At 37.0% G+C, this 15,268-nt stretch overlaps 1 protein-coding gene across 1 annotated transcript; it reads right to left on the bottom strand.

Moving 5' to 3' along the window:
• Positions 1–757: 757 nt before the first annotated feature.
• On the bottom strand, positions 758–10,410 carry LOC148815793 (uncharacterized). Its single transcript, XM_088904885.1, has 8 exons — positions 10,382–10,410; positions 9,683–9,859; positions 8,503–8,649; positions 7,817–7,928; positions 7,574–7,710; positions 3,041–3,187; positions 2,106–2,265; positions 758–1,111 (listed from the first exon to the last, which is right to left on the bottom strand). The coding sequence occupies exons 2-8, from the start codon at positions 9,830–9,832 to the stop codon at positions 777–779; spliced, it is 1,188 nt and encodes a 395-aa protein (XP_088761011.1). The 5' UTR covers positions 9,833–9,859; positions 10,382–10,410; the 3' UTR covers positions 758–776.
• Positions 10,411–15,268: the final 4,858 nt, after the last annotated feature.

The raw sequence follows: 15,268 nt of genomic DNA, 5'->3' as shown, positions 1-15,268 counted from the left end.
ATTTACTGTAGTAAATATTTCCAGATCGGAAATATCAGGACCAGCTTGGTTCTGTCATATGATCTATCAAGTGTGTTCTTATACTCTCCTGCTATCTAGATCAATTGTTGTCTCTAAATTTCCATCTCTGTATACTTGTGTTTGAAAAAAATTTCTATATAATAGAGTAGCATCCCATCCACGGTTTCCATCTTGCTCCCTGTGCCTGTAGGGTTAGGCTACAGTTTTCTGCAACTCTGAAGAAAAAGCAGTTGCTGAAGATTTTTCTTTTTTATTATTCCTTGTTATCATGAGGCACTCTTGCTAAATCACTATTGAAACTTGCTCTCTGACACCAACAGATTTTTCAGTTGGTCTGTGCAGAGATTATGGTAATCATTCGTAATCATCATTCGTAGGATGAGGGATGTGTTTTTGTTTTGTATGTTTTAAAGCATTATGTTTTAAAAAATCTAAAAATTGCAGCTGAATGAAAATAAAGGTTTTATTACAGCACTGCAACAGACTTTTAATTTAGAATTTAAAAGAAAAGGTAGGCACAGAATGAACAAAGACCTGAAATATATCTGTTTAAAATGAGCCCATTATATAAAAATCATCTTCCCTATTCCAAATAATTTTTTTTCAGCTGCTTTGATGATTATTCATACAGTATTACCAAACAAAACATAATTTGTTAAACTATATAAACCTTCACCAGGCTATCCATTAAAATCACTGACAGTTGCTATAATTTATCCAATTGAATGGATAGAACAGAATACAGCAGGATTCACTTATTCCAGTATGCTGTCATCCAGTGGAACAACAAGCCTCACTATAAGAGGCTGTTTTGTAGGATCTTCACAGCGACCAATGAAAAAGGGAATAACACTGGGATCTCCAGGATTCAGAGGCACTCTGTTCACACCCAGTATGAAAACATATGAACGATTGATTGTGATGCTGGGTAAACATATTGCCATATGTTTTTCAAGTGTGTGTGCTGTTATTTGTGAATCTATGGGAATATTTTCTCCCACTGACACAGATTCACAAGTTATTCCAGAGGGTGTAACAATTATTATGCCACCTGTTGTCACTTTTGGCTTGTACTGTGGACCAGGAACAGCTGAGGAAACATAAATGAATGCAAATTAAATGCAGAATAAACATTATTATTCTGTACCTTTCATTAATATTACATAGACAGTAATAACAAAGTTTGATATCTCATGGGATACATGTACAAGTAAGGCCATAGACACCAGATTTCCCTGACCAAGTGCACTCCACCACAGACATATCAGTGCCCACTAGAGGATACAAGCAAGCTGACTAAAGTTGTAGTCTGAAGGAATGTGCTCACTGTGCCTTCTATTGCATGGATGTACAGTATATTGCTGTGTGTTTCCCTTTTCACTGCACTACTGTCTTCATATACACTTCGTTTCACACACCTTCAATCTTGCTACAAATTATTATGGCCAGAAACACCATAATGTAAATCCTAATATTCATTTATCCACATATTTAACAAATATAGTGTTAAAAATGAATAGTTCAGAAAAAAATATTAAATGACCAATCTGAATACAAAATCAGACATTTCCTCAATACTGTACAACACTACAACCTTCAAAAGGTGAAAAATGTGTATTTAGGCATTTATGAATACAGTACCAGGTGGGTTTGTGAATGTGCACAGCTCATTCAAGCTAAGTACTGTCACGGATGTCGGAAAGGACGAACCGTGGAATGGCAGGAGAGTGAAAAGACCCTACGCATAGCGGCAAGACGGGGGTTAGCCCGGGCTCAGCTGTTCAGGAAATGCCATATAGAAACCTATGCCCTCAGGTGGAGCGACCTGGTGCTAGGCGGGTTTCAGGACATCCGAACGTCAATGCTGAGTGAAGACAAATGAAAGACCCAGAAATATATAGCCCAGGGAAAGAGAGAGACCGGAAGGACAGCAAAGCAGGAAACTAGGGACAGGACAGAGTAGGAGCGCCATCTGGCTGCAGAGGGCGTGACAAAGTACAATGAAGTCTTGAAAGTCCTAGAATAGGACTGCAGTCTCTCAACATTTCCACATGAAAGAAAATGATGATGCTCTAATAACTTACGTGTAAAAGTGTTCCCAAAGTCCACATGAGTAGTAGTCAGTGGGCTCACTAAATTGGTCGCAGCTACATAGTATGGTATTTTGACCTGCATCTCTTGCACAGACGCCTTCAGGACCTCTTCCAGCTTGATTTCATGAAGGTTTTTTTCAACTGTTTGCAGCTATAACATGAAAATGTACTATAAATTACCTGATGGCACTGAAAAAAATCTTTTCATAATGGTGGTCAAACACAAAAAAATCATGTTTCACATAAAGTATCAAATCTTTATTTGTCAAACCAAAACATGTTTCTGACCTGACTAACATGAAGGACCTACATTAACATGATTGTTCTATATAATTGATGTATGTGAAACCATATCCAAATAATTTAAATTCCTTAAGTGGAAGCATTGCCTGAAATTACAATCTATCATTTCAGTTCCTTTCTTAATTAGAATTGAGTATGATTTGCACTGAACTGCCTCCAGATCCTCAAACTAACTGCCTCTGTGCCTACAGTATCTACCCAGAGTGACATTCTCAACCATTTAACACTGAACACAGCCCATAAGGAAGGAGACTATGGAACTCAGTCGGATTTTACTTAGGATATGACATCAAGAAGAGAAAGCACAAGCACTGGAGATAATGAACTTTGTCCTTCAAGCTACTAAAATCAGATGGGTCTAATGATCTCCTTTCTGAGACCAGAGTGGACATATGGTTGCCACTGAGCAAACTGTCATTCCTGTACAGTATTTTATAGCTAATAGTAATATAGCTGTAGTATTATTGTATAGATTTTGATGCATTAGTTAAACCTTTGAATTATATGATGCAATTTCTATTGACTTGTATAGACAAAATATAGTAAGAATACTGTATTTTATTTCCCTCCACATCAGTATTTACCTTAGAGTGTGTATTTATTATTAGAAGGGCAGGACCTACCTTGCTGACATCCTCTGGCATCAATATGTAGAATCCAAGCGCATCTCCATTTAATGGCAGCTCCAGGGCTGTGACAGCACAGCCAGCGATTTTAATATTCTTGGTTCGAAACTTGCCTATGCCTTTCATCATGGTAGCGCAGATTGCCTATTTAAATTTAAATGATAACAATGCCTTTCATGAGAGCTGTTGTCAAAACTAAAAGCATTGTACATGAGTGGACACAATGCTCACAAGCAGAATAGAAAACACACAGTACAGTCACAGTTTAGAGTGAAAGTAAGAGTAAGACAAAAACCTTCATATAAAGCTGTAATCAGGTTTTAAAGAAATCACAGTCACATAGTCTCTAAACTGTAAACAGTTTTGTGTTGGAAATTTATATTGTTTTTTAAGGAAATTAAATTTTGTTTGAAGTTTGTTTTTGTCAAGAAAGCATTCTTTTTGGACCCTATGCGGACGACACAATCCGGAATAGTGAGAAAACACAAGGGGAAAAGTCATGCAGGAGACGGGAATAAAGACAGGGGGGCGTGTCCATGGAGTGCTGGTGATCCAGGGAGGTGTGGCTGAGGCAAACAATCCTAGAAGAATTCCAAAGGAGAATCCAAAACTAAGCAAAAGTCCAGGGCCGGGTGATCCATCCAAAACAAGAGATTAAAACAGATACCGGGTCGGGACCGGCAGGGGGAACAGGAGCAGGAGCAGAAAGTTAAAAGCATAATGGAGCCAGACGAATCCAGGTCCCAAGCTCGCACGATGCGGGAATCAGATGCAGAGCCTCGATTGGCGACAGCGTCTGGCTTTTAAAGGGGAACAGGAAGAAGGCTGGAACAAGGGACAGGTGCGGAGAACAAGGCAAACAAGGAAGGGCTGGAGCACCCTTAAGGGGAGGGACTTGCGATCGTGACAGTTTTCTCACTCAATTAATAGATAACTTCAATTAGGCAGCAATTTTGTATTAAAAACAACTTAAAGAGTACCACTATATTTTCATCTGTTTGCTCTCCTCAAAATGTACCTCTATCCAGCATCTACCAAAGAGAATAGACAGAACAGTAAGTTCAAGTGTATTTTACATCTGTTGAGAGTACATTACCATAGATACAGATTGATGCCTATTATAATATGCAGCCCTTTTTTATATGAAGCACATAGGTGTCTTATATGCTTTACATAAATATACATAATGTGATTTAAGTTATGAAATGATTAACGGAACCATAGATATTTAGTTACAAATCAAAGAAAACAATTCTCCAAGCTTTTCACTATACTGTATATACACCTAAACTTCATCCCTTCCGGCCACCACATGTAGAGTAAAACTCCACAGAAATCAGATACAAGGAATCAGATACTTATAACTCCTGAGTAAAAACAAGGATAGAAAAAGCATACATACAATTGCAAGCAATACTGCAATGACTCTTGTTTAGCCTATTAATTCTATCTTTAAGTACTGTATATTTCATTCATAGGAATGGGAACTGCCTATAAAATATAATTCAAGATGAGATCAGCAGGATGGCCCTGGATTCAGTTCCAGACCTGGGGTGCTATCTGCAAGGGGTTTGTTTGTTCTCCCGTATTCACGTGGGTTTCCTTTTAGTACTCTGCTCTCCTCCCAGTGTTCAAAGACATACTGTTAGGTTTATTTACATCTGGGAAATTGGCCCTGATGGGTGTGTATCCGTGTCTGTGTCTGTATGTGCTCTGTGATGGATTGGCGTCCTATCCAGGGTGTACAGTATCCAGGCTTGTATCTGTTGCTTGCTGGGATCTGGATTCCTTGTGACTCTGTATTGGATAAAGCGTTTAGAAAATGGATGGATGGATATTGAGTCTCCTGAGTGTTTCAGTACACATGTCACCAGGATTGTGGGTGACATGGTCTGTTTTTCAATACTGCAAGTCAATAGCCCCAAACAAAAGCATGATATAATCTATTTAGTGAGAAAAGGAAATCTACAGGATTGAAAGTGAAGTCCCCAGATATTCACTCCACTGAACCTTTCAATGCATGCTGTTTACCCAACAAACAGCATTAACTGTACAACTTAATACATTGTGAACCAGACAGAGATACACCTCTAAAGCTGTTGAAAGGAATACCTAGAGTATGTGCAGATGTGAGTGATGCAGGAGTCAAAGATTTTAACAAAAACATTTAGTCTTACCAAAAGAGTGTTATATTTTTGTTCAAACAATTTAATGTAGTCTGTATTTTTCAAATATTGTGCATTTTTACACATTATTTTTTTTACTTGCAGATACCCATAACTGATCAACTTTGCACAGATTTGCAATGAGCCAAAGTCATGCAGTTGTACCTCACTTACAGTAGGGCTATTTCTGTTAAAGCTGATTCACCTCGGTGCTCTTTGTTCTGGCCATGACTGTACTGATTTTTTTTTAATTTCCACCTTTTACCTCTGTTTGAGAGCAGAATGTCTGAAACATGTATACTGGCCAGACTGCCAGCACCCAAACTGCACTCAACTGCAACTGTGTATGCTGTTACTATTTGTGTTGAAGACAAGAAGTAAGGAAAGCAGGTGCACATGCTTTCAGCCAGTGAGACTTTGGCCTGGAAAATGTGTTTATTGTGACAAGACTTAAGTCATGCTTATTGGCACCCCTCATCAACTTCGTAAAGCCAATCCTGTAACTCTATCTGTAGATGATTCTGAACTTGAGCTTCAGTCTAAATTGAAAAACCTTGGAGTTATATTTGATTCTGGCTTAACATTTGACCCACATGTGCAGCATATTGTCAAAACATGTCTTTTTCACCTCAGAAATATAGCTAGACTATGCCCTATGCTATCACTAACTGTGGATGAAAAGATGATCAGCACATTTGTGCTCTCTGCAATTGACTACTGTAATGCTCTACTCGCTGGGGTACCTAAATCTACTTTGAATAAAATGTCCAGTATGTCCAAAACTCAGCAGCCAGAATCCTGACCAGGTCTAGTGGAAGTGATCACATTACTCCTGTCCTGGACTCTTTGCACTAGCTTCCTGTCAAATTTCGTGTTGACTTTAAAATCCTCATGCTCACCTATAAGGCTCTTCATGGCTTGGCACCTCAGTACCTGTCTGAACTATTATCGCCCGACTTCCCACCTCGCAACCTTCTCTCTCCTAATTCTGGTCTCCTAACCGTCCCCCAAGCCCATTTACATTGTATGGGTGACAGAGCTTTCTCCTGTTATGCCCCCAAGCTCTGGAACTCTCTGCCCTAGGATATCAGAGAGTCACCTTCTCTAAACTCCTTCAAATCCAGACTTTAGTCCTTCAAAGAGCCTTTACTTAACTGTTCCATTCTTCACCCCTCTGCTTTTCTTAGTACCACCATCCACGGTCTCCTCTATATATTGTAATTGTGTTTTATCTTGCGTATTCTTTTAATTTATTGTTGTTGTCATTCTGTAAAGTGTTTTGAGAAGCCACCTATAAAGGCGCTATATAAAACAAAGTTTATTATTATTATTATTATTATTATTATTATTACAGTACTGCAGTGGCTCTCCAGGTTCTATGTGTGATTTCACCTATTTCTCTTATTTATATTCCTGTGACACATAGCCTGGCCCATCCTAGCAGATATAGCTACTCCCATCAGTTTCCCACCACTGCAGAGGTGGTTAATCTACTGCACCGAAACTCTGATTGAATATATCAGAGCATAGTAACACTTTTCTCCTGGAACTACACAGGCAAACATTCTGTGTGACTATTATATTCTGTTGTAAAAGTATGATACCAGTACCAACATACTAATGAAAGTCTCAGATATGACTTAAATGTAAGAAACAGCTCTCCTAGGATAGTGCCCCTAATGAGCTCCTGCTATAACAGCCTCCATTCCCACAGTACTTCTTTCTCTGGAGCACATGCCCACCAGTAAGGGAGGTGTTGATATACTGTATTGGCAACCTGTTGACTGGGAGAAAGAACCTTCAGGGTGTGAAAAAGGCAATTTAGATCATATTGCATATTTTATCAATTCATCTGTGATAGGGCGCAGTGCTGATTTGCAGGTAGGACCCTATGCGGAGCGTTGGGAAATGCAATTGCAAAACCAGGCTAACAAATCCATGAAGCAAATATCCAACAGACGGGTTGTCCAAAAAACGAAGCAAAGGTCGAGTTAGCCAAGATCAGAGTCAAAAAGAGAGTGAACATAGAAGAGGGATTGCTAGGTTGGCAGTGAGCTCACAACTGGAGTTTCTCCAATACCAAGCACAGGTGTGGATATTGTGAGGGCTTCAATAGTAATGGGAACAGGTGTGTTCATTAGATAATGAGATAATGAGTGCCAATTGGTGTCTATGGGAATTGTGTGTGGTGGTAACAATCTGTGTGAAACAAACAAGTAACTGATTGATCTAACATTCATCCTTGTAATGGATTTCAAAGACTGGTTGAGATATACAGTAGGTTTGAAAGCTAATATGGCCTACCCAATAATAATAATAATAATAAGAAGAAGAAGAAGAAGAAGAAGAAGAACAATAAATGTACCTTTTCTGGGGTATGGAAACACTCCTTTGATATGTCATGTAGAGGGAAATCCCAGAGTGTCTTCATGTAAATTCCAGCAACAGTGAGCAAAAAACTCTCTTCAATATTGTGGTGAGTCATAGCATTAAGCATCGTCCCTAGAAAAGTTTAACAGATATTTATTACAAATGACTGTTCCAATACTATTGTCTGAATACAAAACAAATGTCCAGGAACCTTGAGGAGAAAAATCTCTGAATTTACCCTTTGTCCTCTCTTTCACCATTGCATTTATAAGCTCTGCTGTCTTCACTGGGTCATCAAAGTTCAATGGTATGAGGTCAATCTTCTGCCGCTTCAGTAGTTTCTTGTAATCCTGGTGAAAAAAAAAAGTTCTTCATACATTTTAAAGAATTTTAGACAATATTTCTTGGCTGTACGTGTTGCATAAAATGATGCATGGAACCAAAAAAGCTTATTTTACACAATTGTCCTGGAAATGGAAACACAATATTGCCATGTGGTTATCTGAAGGAGAAGGGCATTACTGTCCCCATTCTTCCACAAAAAGATATGTTTAAAATTTTAAATGCAAGTTCATCTCTAGGCATGGATAGCAGTGAATAGCAATCAGACCCTGATATATATTTTTCTGACTTCACTTCTTGTCTGGAAATGTTGTTAAAATGCAACATGTCGGTGTGTTAATAGTAAATGGGGTTAGAAAACAGAATACAGAGTGAGGGCAGGATAATGCATGAAAAGTCATGACTTTAGAACTAATGCAGATCACAGTACTGAACAATAGCATATTGCCTGAGGCCACAGTCTTTCAATCATCTTACCTTGAAAAGAGAAAGACAGACACATCTTCTGAGAATACTTCTGTATTAACTTTTTAATGGCAGAAAAGTCATTAAAAGTACAATGGTCACCTGCAACTTGCCTACCTCTGAAGGTCGGAAATGCTGATCGTAGCACTGGAATTCTGCTTTTGTGATGTCCACCTTGTTGTCTTGGATAGCCTTCCGGAAGGCATCATCAAAATGGTTGGCTTTTCTTTCCAGTTCAGCACACTTTGGGGATTTTACATCCCACTTAAAAAGAACAACAGACATTTTAATATTCCTTACTAACAATTACCTCATATATTTTACTCTAGAATATAAAATTTTGGATTGAAATAAAACATACAGTAGCAGAAACATAAAGTAGAAGGTTTTCTACTGGTATCAGCAAGAACGGTTTTAAACAGTTAAAAGGACATTATTGAAACAAAAAATGTTTGTGATAGTGGTCCACAGTACTGGCCTTGAAAAGCCACAGGATGTTTTTCTTTTGTTTGAAGATTGAATTAGTACATGGCTTAATCAGTCCTAACCTTTTAATCTGAATTAATAAAACAGGTTAAATAACAGTCAGAACAGAATTGTCATGATTGTAATCCTTTATCCATTTAAGGGTGCTCTGGTTTTTTCACATTTTAGTTGATTATGTGCACCTGCCTCCAATCCTGTCCCTCCTTATTTAAGCTGGGCGCTTTCGCTACTCCTGGCTCTGCATTGGAAGACGGACGCCAGGAGGCCCGCCTACCACCAAGTCGCCCGATGTCCATGGCTTGAGGGCATAGGCCTCCTATTGGCGTCCTGACCCTGCTGAGTCTGGGGTTCAGAGCGTCTGGCCTCTTCATCCTGTTTTTATTCCCCGTCCCTGTACCGGATCCTGCTTGGTTTTTAATTGTTTCTTTTTTTGTCATGGATGGATCTACCGGATTTGGACTTTGGACTTCGCCCTGGATTACCCCTTGGACTCCCCTGAACTTGTTTGCCATGGCCACGCCCCATGCACCAGTTCACTGTCGTCATGTCCCCCTGTTTGTCAACCTGCCCTGATCCTCATCATCTCCTCCCCACTGTCCTACTCCACCCAGTTCCGGATTATACAGTCTGCATAGGGTCCTGAACTATGCACCGTTACAAGAGTGACATTATGCTGGATTTTATATGTATTTGGAAAATACATATGGTAATAAATGTCAGTGCAGAGAAACATTCACGTTCACCAATACATCGGCCTTCTTGGGCTTCTGACAACAGCAAAGACTCCCTGAATAATGAATAAACTTCTTACCTTGAGTAGGTTCAACTTGCCAAGAGCAGCAACAAAAGCCACAGAGCAGTAGGTGAAGTTTGGGACATAAGAATCACTGGCAACCTGAGCAATAGCTTCATACAGCTTGTATGAGTCTGTTTTGTATGTGTCATCATTGTATTGAGCCATTTCTGGTACCTGCTGGATAAAGCAAACCTAGAAAAAGTCAATGAAAAGATATTCAGTTACATTTGGTAATATTATACATTATTAAGTGTTGCTCAGTGTTCATTTTCCCAATACATCTCATTCAGGTTATTATTACTTTTTATCTCACATCAGTTTCCTGAATACGAATAGCAATACCCTAACAAACTTGTATTCAAGTGGCATCTAGAAATCATTGCACAGGGCTGTTCTATGGAGAACTACTAAGAGAAAGCAGGTACCTTGTTCAACCTTGTTTTTTAAAATTCTTAGAATATGGGCAAACATTAAGAAATATACATCTCGAGGTTAAATTAGAATTAAAATATTGATCATGTAAAAAAAATACAAGTTCAGTCTTCATAAGAAATTGAAAGATTCATTGTCATAAATCAGTAAAACTGGTAATTAGCACAATAACAAGAAGATATTTGCTCCTAATTAAATACATAAAATATATTAATGCACTGATATCATTGCAATGGCTGTATAAGGACAGGCAAAAGTAAAAATAAAGAGTGAAGTTCTCACCAGAATGTTGCTTGTGAAGTTTTTCTTGTAGTCAGACTAAGAGAGACAGATGTTGGGATTGTTTTGAGGGCTCACTTTATAAAGCCAAGAACAAGTGGGCATGTCTTTCAGGGGAAAGACTTAATGGAATTTCAACACCCATAAAAAACAAGGTGTAACTAAATGGAAAATCACTGGTGAAAGATATGTTGAAAACCCTTCATGTCTAAATATCACATGAAATTCCATGTTTAAATTTCACATTCATCTAATAATAAGGCATAAAGCCATGAGAAATATTTTTTGGAAAATCAAAGCAAAACATACACATGAAAATGTCACTCTTCACTATCTATATAGTCAATACTGTATACCTGCAATTAAACCTGTTATTTAAACATTGGAACAAGAGAGTTTCTTATAATTGTTGTTAAATATATTATGCAAAGGTGTAGCATATTGTGGAACATTTAAATTGTGAAAGGAAAAAAATATAATATTTGACATTATTTTTTCCTTCTTTTCCTGCCCTAAGACTCTTTTGTGCAACAATAGAGTTAACCAGCTAAATATATTACAGCAAAACAAGTCTGCAATAAGCTCAATAATTCATCTTAAGGGAAAGCATTCAGACACAACTAATCTCGTCCAAGGGCTTCCCAAGCTAATGTGGATTTTAATATTTTAAAATAAAAATATATTTTTCAGAATAATAGATATTAAACTGATTTACACTACATATATATATAATCTCCATGTAATTGCAATTATAAAAAATAGAATATGTTTACTCTATAAATACCCATTCAAATAAAATTTAGGTACATTATGTACAATGGAATCAGATTGATTTACACTTAATTATATAGGTTCAATAGAATGCTGCTCTTAAACATGACATTTTACAAAGAAGTACATTTGTGACATGTCCTTCAGATTTATTAAACACCAATATAACACAGAATCTGGTTTATATGAATGTGTACAGTGTAATGAACTGGTGATGGCTGGGTGCTGTCTGGTCGCTTGTGTTCTCTGAATCAACCACTAGGGGGTAGTACAGTAACTGAAAGGTATACCAAGGTTAAAAAAAACATTAGGAGAAACAATTGATATACTGTATATTCACATTCACATTATCATTTACTCACAAAACTTTTTGTATTACAAACTGCTGTAGGGATCTTTATATTCTCCAGCAGAGTCAAACTTGCAATGGCATGTATTTTTAGAAGTAAAATAACACAACTACATAACAAACAACATTAACAAGATGCTTGTTTCAGAAGAAATGAAAAAGAGATTCCATTCCTCTTTCCTGGCTTGAAGGAGGCAAACGTGACAAAGGTCTTAGCAACACTGAGCCACCAGCATGTATCTATGTGTAAGAGAGTGGAAGATTGACGTCAGGATTTAACCTCCTAATTAACTTTTGTTAACTAACACCGTTTCGTGTCAATAGATAACTGATCTAAGGATCTCATCCAACTGTTTCTTGAAAGAAGCCAGAGTATCGACTTTAACAACACGGCTCAGTAGCTTGTGCTGTACTCCTACAGCCCTTTGTGTAAAGAACGGCCTCGTTTTTTTGGATATAGATTTAGTTCCAAATAGTTTGCTCTTTGTATTCTGATTCGTGTTTCACTTTTGGTCTTGAAGTCGTCCACAGGGATGACCTTTTCAATCCCCTTGAGCATTAGAATAAACAGGTCCCTTCATAATCATTAAATTTTTTAAATAAAAATATTTGGTTCTTTTAATTTGTTAGTGTAGGACTTTTATATAAGACTCGGATTGTACCTGGCTGCTCTTCCCTAGACTGATGCCAGTGTAGCAACAAAATAGAACACAATAATCTAACTGATGTCCTATTACTTCATATACAGTAAATACTGATATACTGCATTATACAAGCTTACATAACATTCCTTGATTTAAATTATGCTGTATGTTTTTCACTATGTATCTTTATATTATATTTTACATTTGTATCACGTAGGTGATCTACAAGGGTGCCCGTTTAATGTCTCTCTGCTTTCTGTATCCCCACTTTTAAGTCAGTGACTTTGTGACTTTAGCTGTAAAAACTCTAGCTTTACTTCCTTAGGACATAAACTCAACCATATGCACCAGTTCAGAGCATACAAAAGGCAGATTTCTAGTAAATTTCTAGTAAAACCATTGCATAATAGTAATTTATAAAAACATTAAAAATAATATACAAAAATAAACTATAACTCTTTGTAGTTAAAATATTTAAAAATTTAAAATTTAAAAAGTTAAATTTTTTTTGTGGTGCCTAATCCTCTGACCCCAAAGGGCCTAATAAAAAAATCTGAGAAATGCTGAGAAGCACAGAGACTACATTTTTAAATATAAGTAATTTTATTCTAGTATAAGATTTCCTTATTAATCACATGTACAGTATTTAATGGATCTGTATGTAGTATTATACTGTACGGAAAAGTTGAATTTAAATGTATTTTGCTGTATGTTGCTTTCATCTTTCTGTGTAATGTACATATGCGATACACTTTGCCTTAACTTTTTAAATTTTATCTTTAATGCTTTAATGTTTGTACTCCTAATTTTAATTCTAAGTGTTTATAAAATGTTTCAGACAAGGATAAATTACATTTAAGAGCTCAACTTAATAGATCATTACAATAATCATTCTGTTTGCACACATAAATTGTGTGTTCTGTTTATACATAGTTAGCGTGAATGTAGGCTACTGTAGATGTATAATATTATGTCCTAGTCCCTATCACTTTTTAAAATACATGGATTGTGTGGAGAAATATGTTACACTTAACATCCTCTCTATCCTCATTAACCATTAATTTCATTATTCTATATGGCAAATAATTCCTCCTCAAAGTAATTTTCCTTAACGTCCCTGTATTGCGGTCCCCAATAAGGATGGGGGACTATCTGTAAGGAAATTGTCAATAACAAAGTCAAAGTAGCCTCTTCCTTCTTAGCATTTCCTAATTTGTTTCTATAGTTTATGCTTTGCTAAATTAAGGAAGAGCACCAGTGTTAATACAGATCTAATAGTGTTCTAGAAATTTTGCAGTTATTGGATATCTTTTTTGAGCAGCTTCTGGAAGTATTTTGACCTACTGATATGTAGACTAAAGGAGGTATAAAAACAAAATGGATTGATTTGTTTTACTTTAAATTCATACATTTTATTATTTCATATTAATATTATTTGGAATAATAACTTAATTCTAGAGTTAAAAAAGTATAAATAGAATGTATACACACTGGAATTGAAAGTTATCAGCCAGTTCTGACAAGGATTTAAAATGAAGAGAAGAATAACTTGATCTGTGTGTTATCAGAGCTGTGTCTTGACTACATTTGGGCCTGATTATTACTCTAATATCAAGTTGTGCCAGAGAATAAAAGACATGTCCTGTGTTACTCATGGTAACCCCTAACTTTAGGGGATGACATTATTGAATATTATTTGCTTGCATACAAAGCTACTATCACTATCACAATCTGATCTTGAGATTTAAATTATAGCTTGATTAATTTTTAATTTGACCACCTCACCCCTGATAAATTGTAACTATTATTTTGATGATCATGCAAAATCACAAAACTCCACTTTTTGGAGAGAAAGCCTTGGGTAGAATTCTAGGTTATGTACAGTATAATCTCTCAGCCCAGAAACTACTTTCAGCAAAGTTTGTTTGTTGTTGTTGTTGTTTGAGATGTGGTGGTTTCAATCACATTATTAAATGGCTGTCATGTTGCCATGAACTCAGAGAACATCACAATCTGCTTGTGAAGATCTTACATCAACGCAGGTAAGTGATTGGCAGTGATATCCTTAGGTGAAGGTGTAGAATCATTTCTCCAAGGCAAGATCCTCATTGCAGGATCCCTCTTCTCCTGTAATTTGATTTATGACCGGTGAACTCCATCTTGAAGCTTGAAGCTATCACTGGAGATGGGTTTGAGTTTGTTTATTGGCTACCTGTCCATCAGAATCCAAACTTGGCAACATTCCTAAGAAACTGAGTTAAAGATGTTAAACAGTTCCAATAAACCTGCATTCCTTCACTTACACACCTATTCCATGGAAGGAGTCATTAATCATTTGTAATTAGACTGTTAGCTGCCATTAAAAGGGTTTGATTGACATTAAGCAGGTTAGATAGCACAATTTCTGTGGTATGCAATTGCCATTTTGAATTCAAAGGAATAGCTGAGGAAGTCTCAGAACAGCAGTGACAGCCTTCAGGAAAAGGAAAAGAGATGGCTACCCTTCCTGAGCTCCAACCTAGAATATCTAATACAGAAAAAAAGGGCAGGACAGACAATCGTATGTTCCAGCTCAACCAGGCTGTTGCAGAGAAGAAACAACTGGAGAAAAGGGTTTTCTCCACAAATTACAGACTGGAGAAGGCAGGAGTGAAAATACAGAGGGATTTTCTACATAAAATAAGAAATTGGCCAATAAAAGATAATTTTTGTGAAACGCTTGGAAACCAATGAAACACAAGTGTCTGCTAAAAATGTGCAGAGAAATTGAGTTATATTTAGACCATGGAGGGTTTTGCTGAACAGTAGTTGACCCAGTGGCAGACAGAAATGAGGTAGACCTTTCAGAAACTTTTCCATTTGATTCCATAAGACGCAGAGCACAGTTGACACAAAGCTTGACTAATAGAACAAAATGAGGCAAGAATCTCACTATACTTTACTGGTAAAGAGCAGCACAGAATGTTAAAACTGTATTTAGGCTAAATTCTCTAAATTCTTTTCACTGTTGTAAAGAAGAAGTTGGTGTAGAGAGCCACAACAGTCAAATTTCTGAGCCAGCTGGAAATGGGGAAATTAGTAGCTCACAAGCTGAGCAAGGTCAGGCAGGGTGTCTGTTGTGCCTAG

The sequence above is a fragment of the Atractosteus spatula genome, chromosome 24 (assembly GCF_055471065.1).
Source record: "Atractosteus spatula isolate fAtrSpa1 chromosome 24, fAtrSpa1.hap1, whole genome shotgun sequence".
Taxonomy (NCBI): domain Eukaryota; kingdom Metazoa; phylum Chordata; class Actinopteri; order Semionotiformes; family Lepisosteidae; genus Atractosteus; species Atractosteus spatula.
Note: the sequence above shows the minus strand (reverse complement) of the source record. Positions and strands in the feature narration are given on the sequence as shown.